This window comes from Hippocampus bargibanti, linkage group LG12, assembly GCF_051943395.1.
Source record: "Hippocampus bargibanti isolate YZ-2025 linkage group LG12, ASM5194339v1, whole genome shotgun sequence".
Classification (NCBI taxonomy): domain Eukaryota; kingdom Metazoa; phylum Chordata; class Actinopteri; order Syngnathiformes; family Syngnathidae; genus Hippocampus; species Hippocampus bargibanti.
The window spans coordinates 21468523-21487958 of record NC_142745.1 but is presented as its reverse complement, the minus strand read 5'-3'; the positions used below and the strand labels follow the sequence as shown (position 1 = coordinate 21487958).

At 44.8% G+C, this 19436-nt stretch overlaps 1 protein-coding gene across 7 annotated transcripts in view; it reads right to left on the bottom strand.

Moving 5' to 3' along the window:
- The window catches only part of LOC148890872 (membrane-associated guanylate kinase, WW and PDZ domain-containing protein 1-like), an 88755-nt gene that overhangs the window by 29822 nt on the left and 39497 nt on the right, over positions 1–19436 (bottom strand). For 4 of the 7 annotated variants that reach the window (XM_089010107.1, XM_089010105.1, XM_089010108.1 and 1 more), the window contains exons 3-14: positions 19306–19425; positions 18789–19031; positions 18304–18529; positions 18135–18217; positions 11547–11582; positions 11418–11475; positions 10350–10456; positions 8565–8678; positions 7043–7228; positions 5384–5995; positions 3005–3036; positions 2115–2159 (exon numbers count right to left, since the gene is read on the bottom strand). In XM_089010107.1, the coding sequence (XP_088866233.1) occupies positions 2115–2159; positions 3005–3036; positions 5384–5995; positions 7043–7228; positions 8565–8678; positions 10350–10456; positions 11418–11475; positions 11547–11582; positions 18135–18217; positions 18304–18529; positions 18789–19031; positions 19306–19425 (1862 nt within the window). The remainder of the gene's footprint in view (positions 1–2114; positions 2160–3004; positions 3037–5383; positions 5996–7042; positions 7229–8564; positions 8679–10349; positions 10457–11417; positions 11476–11546; positions 11583–18134; positions 18218–18303; positions 18530–18788; positions 19032–19305; positions 19426–19436) is intronic. The other 3 variants (XM_089010106.1, XM_089010111.1, XM_089010110.1) reach the window with 3 other exon arrangements.

Sequence of the window (19436 nt, the reverse complement as noted above, 5' to 3'; positions counted from 1 at the left end):
AAAAAAGATCTGTTCGATCTTCGCCTTTCCATTCTCGATATTTTAGACCCTAAAACAACGGTGGAATCTTTTCTGGAACCAAATGTTTCCGAAGCGAAAAATGCTGTCGTCTTGGCCAAAGTCATGTCAGATGTGATGACAACTGCGCAAACAATCAGCAAATGACAAGAGCTCACTTCCACCACACGCACACAAACCAAAGTTTGCCTAAAGTTTCCCTTTTGTCCAGTAAACTCATTGTTTCCGCTTGAGAAAATTCCCATTCACATAAAGAACACTTCCACCATGGATTACCGTATTTTCCGCACTATAAGGCACACCTAAAATCCTTCAATTATTTTCAAAAGCTGACCAATGCGCCTTATAATCCAGTGCGGCGTATATATGGCTCAATAGTGAGCCGCACAGGTCTCGCAACTACGGCAAGCAGCCGAGATTCCATTTTCCCCAGTCTAAGAAGTAGTGCGCGGTGCATGCTGGGATTTATAAAACAGCGTCAACAGAGCGTTCAAAGCTCGACTGCGAACTGAGTGGGAGCGGTGGATGCAGAAGGCGAGCACACCTTCACCAAGACATACACTACGATCTGCCAGTGGATCGTAAATGCCCGGGCTGATAGGAAGGCAGGACTTGTCACTGAACTGCCAGACAAAAACAGTGACACTGACTCCATGAATGATGACTTGGATTAGACGGATGCCACATTCGTCCAGCTGTTCAATTCGGACACGGAAGAAGAATTCCAGGGATTTGTAGATGAGGAATGAACTGATAAAGTGAGCTTTACGTTTTTCCTTTGTGTGTTTACAGTTCAACAAGGTTGGTCATATTGTGAATATGGAGATTCGCGCGTGAACAACAGTTATTATGCTATTGCTTTCGAGTTATTATTGATATTGTTATTGCTTTGCACTATTAAGACTGTTAGTATATTATGATTGCACACACGCATTTAGTTTACCGTAACGGCATCAGAATGTTTTTTTTTTACGTGTTTACTGAATGTAAGAAGAGTTCCACTCCACTACTAGCACTAGCTTGCTGTTGTTAAAAGATAACATGTGTCACGAAAATACGAATACTTTACCTCGGAGTAAATAACAAAACAGTTGTTTATTCAATTTGGAAGTGAATGGAGTTGTCAGAAATCTAATTTGTAATCTATGAATAAAGTTTGACTGTCAACAAAAGTTTGAATGTCAACAAAACAGTCAGAGAGGTCTCTGACTCTTTTGTTGACATTCCCTTTAGCGCTGCACCGTCTAAGCAGCGTGTAGCACCGGATGCATAACGTAACCCCAGCCTCTACTGTAGCGCCTTATAATCCTGTGCGGCGTATATGTGGAAAAAGTTGTAAAATATGTCATTCAATGAAGGTGCGCCTTATAATGAGGTGCGTCTTATAGTGCAGAAAATACAGTACTGAAATTCATCTTTTGTCCGGTACGCTCGTTGTTTCCGCATATATATATATATATATATATATATATATATATATATATATATATATATATATATATATATATATATATATATATATATATAGGGCGGCCCGGTAGTCGAGTGGTTAGCACACTGGCTTCACAGTGCAGAGGTCGCCGGTCGCGTCCCGGTCCGGCCTCCCTGTGTGGAGTTTGCGTGTTCTCCCCGGACCCGCGTGGGTTTTCTCCGGGTCCTCCGGTTTCCTCCCACACTCCAAAAACATGCAGGGCAGGCAGATTGACCACTCCAAATTGTCCCTAGGTGTGAGTGTGAGAGTGACTGTTGTATGTCTTTGTGTGCCCTGAAATTGGCTGGCAACCAATTCAGGGTGTCCCCTGCCTCGTGCCCGAAGACAGCTGAGATAGGCTCCAGCAACCCCCGCAACCCTAATGAGGAATAAGCGGTACGGAAAATGAGATGAGATATTCACTATGTGTTTTGCCCCAAAATGTCCCACTTGAACAGTGGGTGGCTTGGAAATGAAGCCAAGCGTCATTTGCAGACAATTTGGGAGAAAAACATCATTGGCAGAAGAATTAGAAACATGGAGGAGCAGAATCAAAAGCCAACGACAGCAACCACGACTGACACCACCCCCAAAGTATTCACTGCATCCCAACGACATGACGTACCCTGCGAGTGTAATCTCGATATGGCGGAGCCAGCTCAAAATCATCCTGCAAAACAAAAAGCACAAACGGGGCCCGTCAGAGCGAGTCGGCGGGCTCCCGTGTTGATTTGGCGGGGTCCAGAACGGCATATTCCAAACCGGGAGGCGGCACTACGTTGTCAACCGAGGGCCCTCACCCAAAAACGGAACGAAGGAAGAGGGGCGAAGGCTGCAAAGCCCTCCACCGCCCCCCGCCCCCCCCCCAAAAAAAAAAAAAAAAAAAAACCTGACAGACACAAGTTGCAACTTACAGACGACGTGCGAGAAGTTGAAAGAAGAGTGATGAAAGTCAGAAAAATGTCCCTCTGCCGGACACGTCCACACAAGTGAGTTTGACCCCTGATTCCCCCTCCCCAAAAAAATGGAACTCCTGAGCATATGATACCAAACAAACCCGTCTGAATGTGAGTGATTGCGTTTCAAAAGAGTGAAGGCCGAGCTAGCTATCTGTTAGCTATCTATTAGCTAGCTAGGTTTCTATCTTAGTTACTTCCGGGTTGAGTGAAGGCCTGGTCAGCTATCTGTTAGCTATCTTTTAGCTAGCTAGCTTTCTATCTATTTGAGTTACTTCTGGGTTGAGTGAAGGCCTGGCTAGCTATCTATTAGCTTGCTAGCTTTCTATCGATTTGAGTTACTTCCGGCTTGAGTGAACGGTGGCGCGTGTGGCTGCCGCTGTTCACCCACAGAAAAACTTATCCTGTGACTGTAAAGTGACCTTAAGAGTTTTGAAGGGTGCTTCGGAATTAAATGTATTATTATTATTATTATTATTATGATGGAGAAAGAACACCGGACAAAAATAGGATAGAGAGCATTGGGGTGAAGGGAAATAAAAACAAAAGCAAAACCTACCAGTTTTGGACTCTTCTTTGCAGGTGTCACACCTGTGAGGAGCAGAAAGAGAGAGATAATAACCAAAGGAGTTTGTTGTAATCCAGAGTGAAAGAAATTCACTCGAGAAATGGCCAGATGACGGCAGTGACAACCGTGCCATAATGGCGCGTGCAAATCTCTCCCCCTCATTAAATGAGCCGCTGGGTCCTGGGAGGGCAAGCGGCACAATCAAGCCGCATCGCTGCCATAGCCAGTGCTTGCCTTAAAGGACAACCAACATCACTTTTTGGTTTATTAACTGACACCAGAAAAACGTTTTATAGCATCTAAAATACCCAAAACATGCAGTATGATATTTTAGTCAAATGCAAAACACCAATAAAAATTACTTAAAGTGTCTAAAATCTGCAAAAAATTGAGCTGCGAATTGGAAAGCCCTGCCCCCAGTTCGTGACGTTTGCGAATCAAAACAATGGCTTCAGATTCGGAGAAAATGCTTTCTTGTTACACATCCAGTTATGAATATGATTCAAATAGTTCTGAAGAGGAAAGCATACATGTTTGCAATCGATTAAAGAATTTATTTGTGCCATTTTGAGGCAACATTGGGGGAAAATCTCTCACCCAAAAAAAAGAGGCACAAAATGGCGACCTCCTGTGGCCACCTCCGTTTCCACAGGCTGATAAATTCCTTATATGGTGCTAGGCCGCCCTCTTCTGGCGGCTTTTGGGTGCAACACGAGGTCCCCAGACAACACACGTACAGCAAAATACATTGACGTGATGGAAGGACCGCTACAAAGCGTCTTTTTTACGGTCAAGGGGGGTCCTTTAGTGACGTCACGTACGGACTCGTCACCAACTCAAAAACAAGAATTCCTGAATATTCAGCGCAAGTCTTAAAACGTAAAATATAGATATATGCGGTGGAATCTTTGTAAAATACGCTCAGTAGAAGTAGAAGACGTCGGTTGTCCTTTAAAGTACTCAGGGTGGGGTGTGTGTGTGTGGGGGGGGGGGGGGGGGGGGGGGGGGGCACTTCGTTCAACCCAATCAGCATGGGTCCATGATCAATACATGGGTGCATGCGTGAGACATAGGGCGAGAGTTAAAGGACAACCGTCACCATTTTTTTTTATTTAACTGACATCAGAAAAATGTTTTATAGTATCTAAAATACCCAAAACGCGCAGGCTGATATTTTTAGTCAAATGCAAAACACCAATAAAAATGACTTTGTCACGTCAGGGACGCCCCTGACCGAGAAAGCGACACACAATGAATTTTGAGTACTTTGTTTGGTCTGAAAAAATCGTGTTAATCCGTATTGATGGCAAAATTAGAAGGAAAACACATAAATCACGCAATGGTGAATTGTGCACCAAGACTACTATTTGATACTAGTTGACACAAATTTCCAGCAGACAAATCAGCCCATTTCTAACAGAGCTTGTCTGCCATCTTGTGCATTTTCTGGGACGCTACCTTGGAGTTCAGACGCCTCAAAATGATACGGAAGGACTTCTTTAATCGATTGCAAACATTTATGCTTTCCTTTTCAGCACTATTTGAATCATATTCCTAACTGGATGAGTAACAAGAAAGCATATTCACCAAATCTGAAGCCATTGTTTTGATTCTAGAGCAAGGCAAGACGACCTGGCGTGATGTCACGAACAAGGGGGCGGGGCCTACTGAAACTCGCCACTTCCGAGGTCATTTTGAAGTACAGTAAAGTCTCGTTATATCGATATCGGTTATATCGATAGTACCGCTTATTACGATACTATTTCTATGAACGCAAGGAGGAAATTACATGCGCGCAGGGTCGGATATATCGATAGTCCCGGTTATATCGATATTTTTCGGACTGCCGAGAATATCGATATAACGAGACTTTACTGTATTTATGGGACACTAAGTCATTTTTATTGGTATTTTGCATTTGACTAAAATATCAGTTTTGGGTATTTTAGATGCTATAAAACGTTTTTCTGATATCAGTTAGGAAACAAAAAAATGGTGTTGGTTGTCCTTTAAGCTGTCTTGTTTCAGTCTAATATCATATTCATGAGTGTATATCGTAGATGATAGGTTCTTATGACGTCACTCCTGTGGTCTATATCTGCTGGAGACAACTCTCTCTCTCTCTCTTGGCTTCCTTCCTCCTGCCATGAAGAGCATTCTCTAGCTGGCTGAGAAAGAAATAATCTTTTTTGTATATCACCTTGCTTCCTGCTGATTGAATATTTCTACCAGAACAAGCCAAGAACAGAACCAGGAGAAGAAAATTATTTTTCATCTTACAAAGGGTGCTAGATGAACGCAAGCGACCCTCCAGGCCACATTAACCTCCCCCTTGCGCCATTCGAGTTCAGCGACTCGGCCCGTGCTCACCTCTCTGCACCAACATGGTGACCTCTGTGCCTTTGGGACACTTGCTGAGCAAGTCCACCACCTGGTTGTGCGACAGGCTCTGTACGTTCCTCTTGTTGACTTCCACAATGATGTCGGCCTCCCTGAGGCCGCGGCAGCGTGGATAGTCCACGATCTGTTTGACCCTCTGCCCGCCCCCACCGAGGCTGTCTGCAATGGTGAAGCCGAAGCCCTTGTCCCCCTTCTCCATGTGCACTGTGATGAGCTCCGGCTGTGTGGCGATGGACGAAACCAGAGTGGCCACGTCGCGGGAGGTTGCCGCCTCTGCCGGCGGACTGCGGGGCGGTGGGAGGCCGTTGAGCGCCGGCCCGTCCCAGTCACTGGCCGGCGGCGACTCGTAGGTCCCGTCGGAGGCCGCCTGACCGTTAACGATGATGGGCTCCTTGTTGTCGAGAATGGCCACCGAGGTCACCAGGCTGGTGTTGGGGTCATCAGGGTCAAAAGGCAAGGGGTAGCCCCGGCAGAGCTCCAAGTTGACCGTGGAGCCGATCGGGATGGACTGGAAGATCTTGACCACTTGGGCGTGGGTGTGGCCCAGCACGCAAGTGTCATTGACGCTCACGATCACGTCACCTGGGTAAGGCAGAAAATAGGGCCAGGGACATTACGTCTGTGTCAGCTCTCAGTCGTACAGGAGTGGTCCATCGATGAGAGGGTTTCTTCAGCTGTCATCTGTATTTTTTTGAAGGTGTCGGACGTTTCGCCTCCAATCCAAGAGGCTTCGTCAGCGAACTAAAGTCTGACTGGTCGTATCGGCCCTATTTATATATCCCTAATGTCCAGACATGGCGGTGCCGGATACAGTCCCTACTCTCAGGTTGGGGGGAGCAGAGGACCACTCCCTGTGGCCCCACTGATTGTTCCTACATTCCTGACTAACGACTGGCCTATTTGCCCCACTCCCACCGGTGTCACCTCATCAGCATTACGAATGTTGCCTAACCTGTGTTGCTTAAGCAGGCTAATGTATGAACGATCCAAATTGAACCTCACCCCACCAGACCGGTTTAATGAAGGATTCAGTTGTTTTATGAGAATCGCTTCTTTTACCCCCCTTTCAAACCATCTATGTTCTTTCGCTAAGATTTTAACCTCATTGTCGTCAAATGAGTGGTTGCTAGCTTTTAGGTGCAAATGTACTGCCGATTGAGGCCCACTAGTATTATCCCTGCGATGTTGATAAAGTCTTTTTTGAGAATTTGTTGAGTCTCCCCAATGTACTGCTCTTTACAATTTTCATTCTTACAATGTATTGAATAAACTACATTACTTTGTTTTTCATTTGGTAGCCTATCTTTTGGATGCACTAATTTTTGCCTTAACATGTTTATCGGTTTAAAATAAGTAGGAATTTTGTGTTGCCAAAGGACTCTCTCTCTTTTTGTATCTTGAGAATTTTTGGTTTCATTCCCTATTCTTTCTTTCTGACATTTGTTGAATGACCACTAAGGGTACCCACAGTTAGTGAGTGCTCTCCTGATATGTTTTGACTCCTCTTGGATTGGAGGCGATACGTCAGACACCTTCCAAAAAAGTACAGATGACGGCTGAAGAAATCTCATCGATGGGCCAGGGACACTGGAGCCGCCTTTGGATGGGGAGAGAGCGCCCCGGCCCCACCTGTCTCCATCTTGCCGTCCAGGGCAGCCGGCCCGTCTAGCACCAGGCTCTTGATTTGCAGGAATTCATCCGGCTCGTCGCCTCCCACCACGGTGAAGCCGAAACCCCTGCGACTCTTCTTCAGCTTGGTATTGACAAAAGTCCCTTTGAGTTCGGCTCGGTTGCGGGTGAAGAAGGGCTTACCGCCTGAAAAGAGGAGCGGCAGCCAATGAGCGCTCAACAGACGGAACCTTCTTAAAGCCCATTTCCTCGGCTTGCCATTCCATTTGCATCACCCGAGCCAGACAACATGCTTTTTTCTACGTGGGGCGAGCATGCGGGATGGCTGCTCTAGAGATTTGAAAAGCAAGACAAAAAAATGGCATACAGTGATAGCTTGGCTTACGAACTTAATTGGTTCCCAGACAGACTAAGGCGAAAAGTGTGTATTACAAAAAATAATTTCCCATAGGAAACCATTAAAATGAGAATAATCCGTTCCCAGGTCCCCATAAAACATAATTTGTTACTTTTATAAGCCTTAAAACTACACAAAATATACCTTATTTTATGTATAATAAATGTGCTATTGTATTATAATAAAAAAGTACTATATAATAAAGTTGTTTTAAATACCATCTTGAGGAATGATCCCTTGGAGGTGTTTTCTCTGCGATAATTTTACCTAGTTCCTCATCAATTGTGTTCTGTTTAGCTGGGTTGATAGCTTTTTGCATAAAGTGTACAGATGGGTTGTGCAGGTTATTTGAGGAGCCTGATTGATGGGAATTTTAACCTTGCAGTCTACACTATCAAAGTTGAAACGAGTCCAAATTTCACTGTTTTCTATCCATTTTGTCACTCTCTCTGTCATTTGCTTGTCTCTTTAATGTTTCAACCACCTCCCCCCACTGCTGCGTTATTGACCAATCACATGGCATTAACCGACCACTGGGGGTGGGGAACAGAGGACAAAAACAGTCGGCTGCCCTTTTGTTGTTAGAACCAGCTCGTTCGCGAACAACACATCACTCATTGTGGCGCTCCGTGTGTATCCCGAAAAATAGTTTGTATGTCAAGGTAAAATGTTCATAAATTTAACGTTCGTAAACCGAAAGGTTCGTAAGACAAGGGGTTCGTAAACCGAGGTATCACTGAACTCCAATCTAGGGGCAAAAAACATGGAAGCGGTCAACATTTCGCTGTCTTCGTTTCGAGATTCCGAGCAGATTGTGCGCCGTCCCTCCCTCCGTCAAAGTCAGCTTTATTGTCAAATATGCTAATATGCATGACATATAGCACAGATGAAATTACTGTCCTCTCGGACCCAGCATACAAGTCACTTATAATGACTTTAACAAACATAATAAACATGAAAACGACAATTTGCCGGGAGAGGGGAGCCGCTGCGTGTTCACGCGCCGCCATCTTGGGAAATCTTCCGTCCGTCGATTGCGAAAAGCAAGTAGCCACATATGGAGGGAGGTGTAATGAGCGGGTCGTTCCCCTACAAAGTCCCCCCCTAACACCGCCCCCCACTTACGTTTCTGTCCCATTGGCACGGTGGGCCCAGTGGTAGGGTCCCTGTAGGTCTCTTGGTGGTTGGCGGTATAACTTGCGAGAGGGGCTCCAGCAAACGTTGAGTCATCCATCCATTCTGAAAGACAAAGAGCCAAAGGTGAACGATCCAACGGGAACCAAGAGGCCCAAAACGGAAAACGATAAAGAGGGAGATCAGCGCATGTGGATTTCAAGCTCCCCACAATGAAGCGCTTCTGCGAAGATGCACCGCGATGTCCCAAGTCGTTGACATGGTTGGCGCATTTGTCTGCAATATTTTTGTTGTACTCTATAAGTGTCTGAAAAAATGTCTGCCCAGACGCCCGGGGCGTGTAACTTTTACGTCGGGCGTACAACTTACAAAATGTCTCCGCCCGGGTGGCCGACAACTTCAAGTAAAACTAAATAAAAATTTCAAATAAAACTTTATTCAATAAAGCAAACGCTACAAGCAAACTGCCACAAGCCACGTGAACTCCTCTTTTTAAGTGCCTTTCAAAACTCTCAAGTACATTTCAGAGTCACAGGATAATGTACGTTTTGTAGCGTCATGAATTTTGTCAGCTTCTTTTGAATCTTTCTTCTGGGGCTGAGGTTCCATGCATCTACTAACGAAAATGATACGCAAATGCACGACGTTAAAACGCTCGGGAAAGTCTGAAGCACCAATCAGGCTTCTGATTGGCTACTGTGCCGAATATACATATTGCCAAACGAACCGGTTTTCCTTCAGCGATCAGTATTCGGTAAAATTTTAACCCGGATCCTTTCACAAAACGGTTCGTACAGCCAACAACCACACACAATATCACCATCGTACTAAAACGGGAATACTTTCATTCATCAAAACCGAAAATGAAACATATACAAACCGGTTCGTTTGTCAATGTGCATACTCGGCATGGCACTTTTCAGAGTTGTCTGCCCTGGTGTCCGCTAACTTTTTGTCATGGGTTTCAGACACCGACTCTATTTCGAAATGCAAAGTCTGCTTGTCCCGCTCCCCTGGCGTAGCCCAAACGGCGAGGTTGCCAGGCGGGGATTTGCCCAGAAAACAGCCAGTCATGGAAGCCAAGTGAGGCCGGCGCGGCAGCAGATTCAAGTATTCGGATTTCTGAGAATTGGTCCATCAAGCACGCCGACAATCAAAGTCACGCAACAGTTTTCAGAATTCGGAAGGCGGTGCATACACAAGGCGACCGGCGTGATCAGGCGGCCCAGTCTGTCTATTTTGGATTGGATTGGATGTACCTTTATTCGTTGCGCAGTGGAGAAATTTACATTTCACAGCAGCAAAGTTATAAAAGGGAGAGGAAAGGAAAGAAAGAAATAGAAAAACAAAATACAGGAGCTGCTGGAAAGGCAGCCACACTCGGGGCGTCATCTTGAATTAAAAAGTTATGAAAGGGAGGAAAGGAAAGAAAGACGTAGAAAAACAAAATACAAATAATACAAATACTATGACAACACAAATAGTCATTCCTTCTTCAGCACTTGCTGTACCCTCTTTGTGACATGAAGCAGTTCTAGATGAAAGAGGAGAGGATCAAAGCGTCCTTTTCAGCAGTGGATCAGGGACATCATGGTGAAATGTGCACGACTGTTACAAGCTAAATGTTGAAAGAAAACATGCAGTTGTAGCATCAATTGATAAAAGAGATAGACGAGGAAGGATTTTGGTGGTGACAAAGGGAAGCTCGCAAGCTCAAGTTGTGAGCGTGAGGGCAGGCACAGTTGACCGCTGCCACAAATCGATAGGGCCGCTCACCTTCCACTGGCTGCTGGCTTGGCAGCGGAGGATGTTGCTGCTCCACTTGCCTGCGCCGCTTCACCTCCAATACAGGATTCTCGTACTGGGTCTTCCTGTTGATATGACTTCAGAGCCAAAGAACAACAACATGGACGTGCGTCAATTGATTTCAATTGTATTTTTTTTAAAGGACAACGACACCATTTTTTTGTTTCCCAACTGACAACAGAAAAAAACGTTTTCTCGCATTCAAAATACCCAAAACACGCAGGCTGATATTTTTAGTCAAATGCAAAACATCAATAAAAATGACTAAAAGTGTCCTCAAACTGTCACAAATGAGCTCGAAACTGGGGAGATTCAGAAAGTCCCGCCCCCGTGTTCGTGACGTGACGCCAGGATACTCCTTCAAAAACTGCCTTGGTCCAGAATCAAAACAATGGCTTAATAGAGTTCAGATTCGGAGAAGATGCTTTCTTGTTACTCATCCAGTTATGAATATGATTCAAATAGTTCTGAAGAGGAAAGCATAAATGTTTGCAATCGATTAAAGAAGTCCTGTATCAATTCGAGCCGTCTGAACTCCAATGTAGCGCCCAGAAAATACACAGGATGGCACACAAGTTCTGTTGGAAAAGGCTGATTTGTCCGCTGGGAATTTATGATCTTCTTTGTCATCTTTGCTTTAGAGCGATGGGTGACATGATATTTGTACCAGACTAAAAAGTCCAGAGAGGCTTCAGATTGGAAGCTGCAGTCTGATGGACAAAACACGTGACAGGACTGGGAAAACAAATGGAACAAAATAAATCCATCCCACAATGCAATAATAAAATAAAACAAATGAAAAGACATGCGGGGACTGCAAAATGCACTTTTGATGCCCCAAGAACTATTTGAGCAACATGACGAATGAACAATGAAACATCTTTCAATTTGTATTCGTTCTCAACGGTCGGTCCCACACACACACACACAAATGCCTCCTTTTCGGAAAAAGATCAAAATAGCTGCTGCTGTGTTTGACATTGAATGTCGTAACTCCAACCCATGCCCAAATCCAGAATAAAGAATCTCCCTCCTTACTCGACGTAGTAGACTCCGTATACTGGATCATCTATTTTCTCCCATCCAGGAGGAAGTTCTAAAAGAGAACACATACGTAAATCTGTGATGGGCTCATGTGCCGGTCGGTGAGGGATGACGACGACCCACCGTGATCGTTGTCCAGCTCCTCCGTATGAACTCCTTCTACTCAGCAGCATGGCAGGTGCAATAGGGCAGAGGAACGTACAAGTGGATGAGTCAAACGGCAATAGCAACATTTGGCCACACGATGGCGAGGGTGCAAAAATGAGAGTCAATTTGTCACACGAAGCACACTTGCTTGGAGTTGTGCAATTATCAATCGCAGTAAAGAGAATGGGCGTGATCATATCAAGTGTGAGGGGAGGAAATGAAAATTCCAGCTGACATACAGTATCACAGAAAGAAAAAGTGGGCTTCACAGAAGACAAGTTTTTTTTTTTTTAAAGCAGGGATCAGACTGCGTTTTTGTATGTCCCTAGTAATCGTTCCTGGCATCAAAGGGTGGGGGATGATATAGCCAGAATGTAGTCAACCACTATTTTTTGAACAGCGCAACCATTTGCTAGCTATCTATTCGCTATCTATCCCCTAGCTAGTGAATGCTGGCTCGTGTGGCTGCCGCTACTCACCCACAGAAAAACTTATCCTGTGACTGTAAAATGACCTTGAGAGTTTTGAAAGGCGCTTATAAATGAAATGTATTATTATTATTATTAGCTTGCTAGCTAGCTAGCTTTCTATCTATTGTCTCACTATTCTATTTGGGTTGAGTGAACGCTGGTGCGTGTGGCTGCCGCTGCTCACCTACAGAAAAACTTATCCTATGACTGTAAAGTGACCTTGAGAGTTTTGAAAGGCGCTTATAAATTACATGTATTATTTATTTATTTATTTCATCTCAACGGTATTCTTGGACCAACGCTGCCGCCTAATGGACAGCCATAGAACCTAAAGTGCCCCAGGACACCCAGCTCACCAAAGATCAATTGAGGCAGAGAAAAAGCTGGTTGCGTTGACTCTGTCTCTCTCTCTCTCTTTCTGACTCTTTTTCTGTCTTTCTTTCTGTCTCTCTTCTCTCATCTACTCTAATAATGGTAATAATCGGGCTCTCTTTTCTATTTACAATAAAATCATTCAATCCACCCCCCGCCCCCGTCCACACACCAATTCCAATTCTTCCATTCCATTCGCTCTGTTTTGCAGATGACCCCCAGCTCTACCTCTCCAGCAAACCCGACACCTCTCTTCCACCTTCATCCCTTTCACTCTGCCTCTCAGAAATTAAATCATGGTTTACCCACAACTTCCTCACACTCAACAGCGAAAAAAACTGAACTTCTTCTTGTATGTACCAAATCCACCTTACACAAAGCTAACAGTTTCCCTCACTATTGACAGTATCACCGTGTCCACCTCCCTTCAGGTCATCGTCGATAGCTCATTATCGTTCCACTCCCATATAAATAACATAACCCAATCCACTTACTTTCACCTACGCGATATCAATCGTCTCTGTCAACCCGCACTCCACTGCTATCCTTGTCCACAGTCTTGTCAGGTGTCTATCAAAAATGTCTCCATCAACTCCAACTAAACCAGAATTCCTCAGCCCGGATCATCACAGAAAACCCCCTCTTTCACCACATCACCCCCATCCTACAGCAGCGCCACTGGCTCCCTGTCAAACTCAGAACCATATTTAAAATACATCTATTTGCATTGAAAGTCATCCACAACCTTGCCCCCCTATCTGTCTGACCTTCTTCAAATTTCCTTCCTCCCTCCCTTCCTCCCTCCCTCTCGGTCTCTCACATCCTCATCGTCACTCCACCTCCACAGTCTTGTCAACTCCCGCATTGATGATTGTAATTCACTTCACCTTGGTGTCCCTCACAAATGTCTCCACAAACTACAACTAGTCTAGAATTTTGCAGCACAGCTCATCAGCAGAACTCCATCCTTTCACCACATCACCCCGTCCTCCAACATCTCCACTGGCTCCAGGTCAAACTTAGACTTCAAAATACTTCTTTCAACATTTAAAGCATTCCATAATCTCACCCCGTTTTTTTTTTATTTATGTCCCTGTTTTGTGATTGTAAAGTGTCCTTGAGAGCTTTGAAAGGCGCTAGTAAATCAAAAAAATAGTATTCTCTCTCTCTATCTCTCGCTCTCCCCCTCTCAATATAAATATGCATTTTCTTACAAAGATAACAGTGGTGTGAGGGGTGAGAGACAGGCGAAGTCTATTGATATTGCAGCTGTACTACAGTGTTTATTTTGTTTTATTTTTATCAAAACTCTGCGTAGGTGAGGCACACAGTTCTCCCGCCTCATGACAGGGGGCGCTTGTGATTCCAGAGATACTTGCGACTCCACGGCTGCAGAATAATAGAATTAGGGACAGCAAGCTACAGTAAACAGTTAGCAAGTAAAGTGCAACCATCCAGATATTTTTCGTGTTGCTTGGCCGCATTTTCAGAATGGAGGATTACATATATACATTGAAAGAATTTTCTAAACTGGACTTTCATTCGAAGCAGGAGATAATAATTAAAGGAAGACCAACACCGGAGCTAAAAGGTTTGCTTCAGACAACGGGACAGAATACTCGCTCTTTTCAGACGGACTGCTACACACAAAAAGGCTGGCTGTGTGGATGTCCAGCAAGAAACCGCCTTTTCTGCTTTTCCTGCCTTCTGTTCTCAACTTATGACAATGTCTGGACTCAAATGGGATATTGCGACCTAAAAAATTTACAACGGAGCCTCATCAAACATGAGCGGTCGACCACGCACATCCAAAGTCAAATCGCGCTAAAAACATACGGGATGTCCAGCATCGACTTGGCTTTGGATGAACAGCGAAGACTCAACATCAGCATCCACAATGCTAAGGTAAAGAAGAACCGGGAGATTTTAAAATATCTCATCAATGCCACCTGCTTCCTTGCCAAACAACAGCTGGCATTTTGTGGAAATGATGAAAGTAAAGGCTCTGCTAATCGTGGCAACTATGTTGAACTATTACATGCTTTCGCTGAGAAAGATGACAGGCTAGCGAGACATTTGGAGACATCCACTGTATTTTCTGGCCTGTCAAACAGAATACAGAACGATTTAATTGAAGCAGTTGGTGATGTCATTAGAAATGAAATTAAAATGCTGCAACATTTCTACACGGCTGTCATCGAATCCATCCTGTGTTCTTCCATCACCGTTTGGTTCGGGGCCGCCACAAAAATGGACAAAATCCGACTTCAACGGACAGTTAGGACGGCGGAAAAAATCATTGGCACCGCCCTACCCACTCTCGAGGACTTGCACGCTGCAAGAATCCAAACTAGGGCGCGGAAAATCCTACTGGACCCTCCGCACCCTGCCCACCACCTTTTCCAGCTACTCCCCTCAGGCAGGCGCTACCGATCCATGCGCACCAAATCCAGCAGACATTTAAACAGCTTCTTCCCCCAAGCCATTAACTCTTTGAACTCTTTCAACAGTAGCCAAAATGGAACTGTATAGTGCCAGTTCTACCAGAAACAAATTCCTTGTGTGTCCTACATACTTGGCAATAAAGATGATTCTGATTCTGATTCTGATTCTGAAAAAGGAGATCGGTGCAGCCCCATTTGTTGCTGTAGAAGTAGATGAGATTGTCATTCTCAGCACTGAAAAGACTGAAAACATACAATCGGAACAGGACTTATCAAGGACGACTTTCTTCACTGGCAGTGATCTCCATTGAGAGAGAGAGAGACTTTTACTAAACTGAAGAAAGATAAGGAAGGCTTCTACAAAGAAGTTATCAATGCCTTTCTTCAGAAGGAGCAGCGCATGGACTTCATTTACAAGAAAAGGTAACACGATAATAAGGTTTTTTAAATATTTTTTTTCTATGCTACATATTTGTATAGTTACATAGTTTTTACATATAAAGAATGCTGACATGACATTTTAAACAAAACACGTTAACTGTTGCCAATCAAATGGTGAATAAGCTACTCTGTAGAGTTTCATACGTTTGTAAATCTGACTATGATGACGTCAGTGCCTCACCAGCCATGAACCTCACCGCACGTCACTGGATATTGCATAGGTGGAAGTACGCAGATCGGGTTAAGTTACTTATATGGGAGTCAAGATAGATAGTGTGCTGTCAAGGATGGCACCTAGGCTTTTGACCTGATAGGAGGGAGAAACGGTCGAATTGTCTATAGTGAAAGAGAACTTGTTAGCTTTGCTCAAGGTGGATTTGGTACCGAGGAGCATTTCAGTTTTTTTTGCTATTAAGTTTGAGGAAGTTATGGGTAAACCAGGATTAAATTTCAGAGAGGCAGAGTGAAAGGAAAGAAGGCTAGACTATTGCAATTCACTTCTCCTTGGTGTCCCTCAGATACTTCTCCACAAACTTCAACTCGTCCAGAATTCTTCAGCCCGGATCATCACCAGAACCTAATCCTTTCACCACATCACCCCCGTCCTCCAAGAGCTCCACTGGCTCCCGGTCAAATATAGAATCAACGTAAAAATTCTTCTTTATATCTTTATTCATTTAAAGGGCAACCTACGTCACTTTTTTTGTTTTTTTAACTGACATCAGAAAAACGTTTTATAGCATCTAAAATACCCAAAACACGCAGTATGATATTTTTAGTTGAATGCAAAACACCAATAAAAATGACTTAAAGTGTCCAAAATCTGCAAAAAAAATTGAGCTGCGAATTGGGCATTTTCAGAAAGTCCCGCCCCCAGTTCGTGACGTCATGCCAAGACGTCTTGCATTGCTGGAGAATAAAAACAATGGCTTCAGATTTGGATAATATGCTTTTTGTTACACATCCAGTTATGAATATGATTCAAATAGTTCTGAAGAGGAAAACATACATGTTTGCAATCGATTAAAGAATTTATTCCGTGTCATTTTGAGGCAAACGGGCGGGGGGAATGTCTCACCCAAAAAGAGGCAAGAAAATGGCCACCGAGCTGTGAGGAATGAATCAGCCCGTTTCCACAGGCTGATACATTAATTCCATGGAGCTTGGACTCCCTTTGTTGGCGGCTTTTGGATGTAACACACGGTTTTCAAAAAAAACGTGAAACAAACATTGACGTGATGGAAAGACGCTACAATGCGTCTTTTTTACGGTCAAGAGGCGGTCCTCTTCTGACGTCACGTGAGGACTCGTCACCAACTTAAAAACAAGACTTCCTGAATGTTCAGCGCGAGTCTTAAAACGTAAAATATAGCTATATACGGTGGAATCTTATTAAAATACGCCCAGTAGAAGACATTTGAAGCCATTTTACAAATTATGGACACAACTTCAACAGTAGCCAAAATGGAACTGTATAGTGCCACTTAGCAGTTTTTTTGACAACGATACTAGTGCAGCGTGTTCTACCGGAAACAAATTCCTTGTGTGTCCTACATACTTGGCAATAAAGATGATTCTGATTCTGATTCTGATTCTGAACTTGTCCGGAGATGTCGGTTGTCCTTTAAAGCTATCCATAACCTTGCCCCCCCACAACATCTGACCGTCAAATTTCTATTCCCTCTCGTTCCCTCAGATCGTCTTCCTCCCTCCACCTCTGTGTGACCCCCCTGCCCGTCTCAGCACAATGGGGGACAGAGCTTTGAGCTGCTTTGCCCCCTAACTCTGGAACTCACTTCCTCCCAACATTCGTAACATCGATTCTCTTCCCACCTTCAAATCCAATCTCAAAACCCAACTATTTAAAATTGCATTTTCTGTGTCGCTCTCTCTTGTTTATAATTGTATTTTATTTATTGGATTCTATTTGTGATTGTATTTTATTTATAATAGTTCCTATGCTTGTCTGTGACTGTAGAGTGTCATTGAGAGCTTTGAAAAGTGCTTAAAATAAAATGTATTATTATTATTATTATTACAGTCTTTTATGAAACATTCTTGCACAGTTACACTATACACCTCAGTCATTTTTTATGATGCTTAGAATATCTTCGTCTGTGTACACTCTCAGTCGTACAGGAGTGGTCAATCGATGAAAAGGTTTCTTCAGCCGTCATCTGTACTTTTTGAAGGTGTCGGACGTTTCGCTTCTTATCCAAGATGCTTCTTCAGCGAACTAAAGTTTTACTGGTAGTATCGGCCCGATATATATATATATATATATATATATATATATATATATATATATATATATATATATATCCCTAATGTCTAGACATGGCGTGCCGGACACTGCTATGATAGGTCCCTACTCTCAGGTTGGGGGGAGCAGAGGACCACTCCCTGCAGCCCCACCGATTGTTCCTACATTCCTGGCTAACGACTGGCCTGATTGCCCCACTCCCTCCGGTATCACCTCATCAGCATTACTAATGTTGCCTTACCTATGTTGCCTAAACAGGCTATTGTACGAACGATCCAAATTGAACCTCACCCCACCATATCGGTTTAATGAATGATTTAGCTTTTTTATGAAAATTGCTTCTTTTACTCCCCCTTTAGAATATCTTGTTTTTATCTTTTCACCCCACCCCCTCTCAAATTGCTGCTGTGTGCAAATCTCCCCATTGTGGGACGATTAAAGGCTTTCTGATTGTGACTCTCTCCCCCTCCCCGGCAAGCACCCCTCCCCCTTTTGGGGGTTTTACACTGATTTGAAGGCCAAGCAGATATCAGCCGATTGACCATGCCGATACCCAATACGCAAGCATTCTTACCATCATCGTCACATTCTTCCAGGGATTTTGGAGGTTTGTCCAAGCACCGAGGGTCTATCCAAGACGTGGTCTTGGTATTGTGGCTGAAAATTAATCACAGGAAGACAGCAGTTTTTTTTTTCTCAGAGCGACTGAGTTTAGAGTTTTGTGCGTGTAAACGTGCACCTACTCTATAAAATAGACTTCTCCGTTCTCGGTGTAGGCCATCTCCCAGTTGTCAGGCAGAGGTCCCTGAGGATCCTCCGAGGGAGGACGGCTGGGGTTCGGCGGAGTCTGCCGAGTGCTCTCCGTGGTGGCCGGTGGGGAGGAGGCTTTCCCGAGGTAGAATGGGTCACTGTGGCGAGGGCCGTGGGCTCTCGCCGAAAGAGTCTCGTCAAATTCGCTTGGCTCACCTGCTGGGGTCGACAACCGACACAAGACATTGACCTCCAGTCAGACGAACGGGCGGCAGACGTGTGGAAGGCTCGCACTCGGCTTGTCCGTGATTTCGTTCCCGCACTTGACCGACGGCATGGTGGATGACAAATGAGGCCCTTTTAGGGTGGTGCCTCCAAAAAACGCATGGTGAAAACCAGCACCCAACCCGCTTTTACGTTGATCCTGCCTCTTGGTTAAAATCCAGAGTTGAACAAGAGTGAGGACAACTTTCCGTACCTGCAAAAGTACTGCTGCTCATGTCAGGGAGGTCCTGGTGGTCCTCCCGCGGCGCTTCTCCAGGCACTATTCCATCATGACGCATGTCATCGTAGGACTTGCTGCGTCGAGGCGTGGAGTCCGGCGAGCCCGGCCGGCGAGCGCTGAGCCCGTCTGGCCGCGGGGCATCACCGCCGCCGCGTCTGGGGATCAATTTCCCACTGGGGGGCTGGGCGGGTGGCTTGGGTGTCCCATAATAGTTTCCTAGGCAACCCAGGAGAGTGGGAAAAGGAGAGGAACGGGGAAAAGGGGGAAGGCGGTCATTTCAGTCAAGGGCACGGAAGGGGTCAACGCTTTTGTTGGCCCGAGCATGCGCGTTAGTCCTTTATGTGAGAGAGCTGCAGGTTTGTGTGATGCAGTCCATTTTTGGCGATCACTCGTGTTCAGGTGCGTTGCGGCTGCCCCCTCCTTCCTTGGACTGTCGTGCACTTTTGAATTTGCACACATGTTGGCGGTATTAGATTGTTTTTCGCCGTACCTTCATAGGTTCCGATTTCCAACAGGCTCCCACTCTTCTCCAACTCCAGAAAGTCCTGAACCGAAAGGAAAGTATAGTCCACACCGGGGACTTCTCCTTCACGGGGGGGTCGGGTCGTACCTTCGCATTCA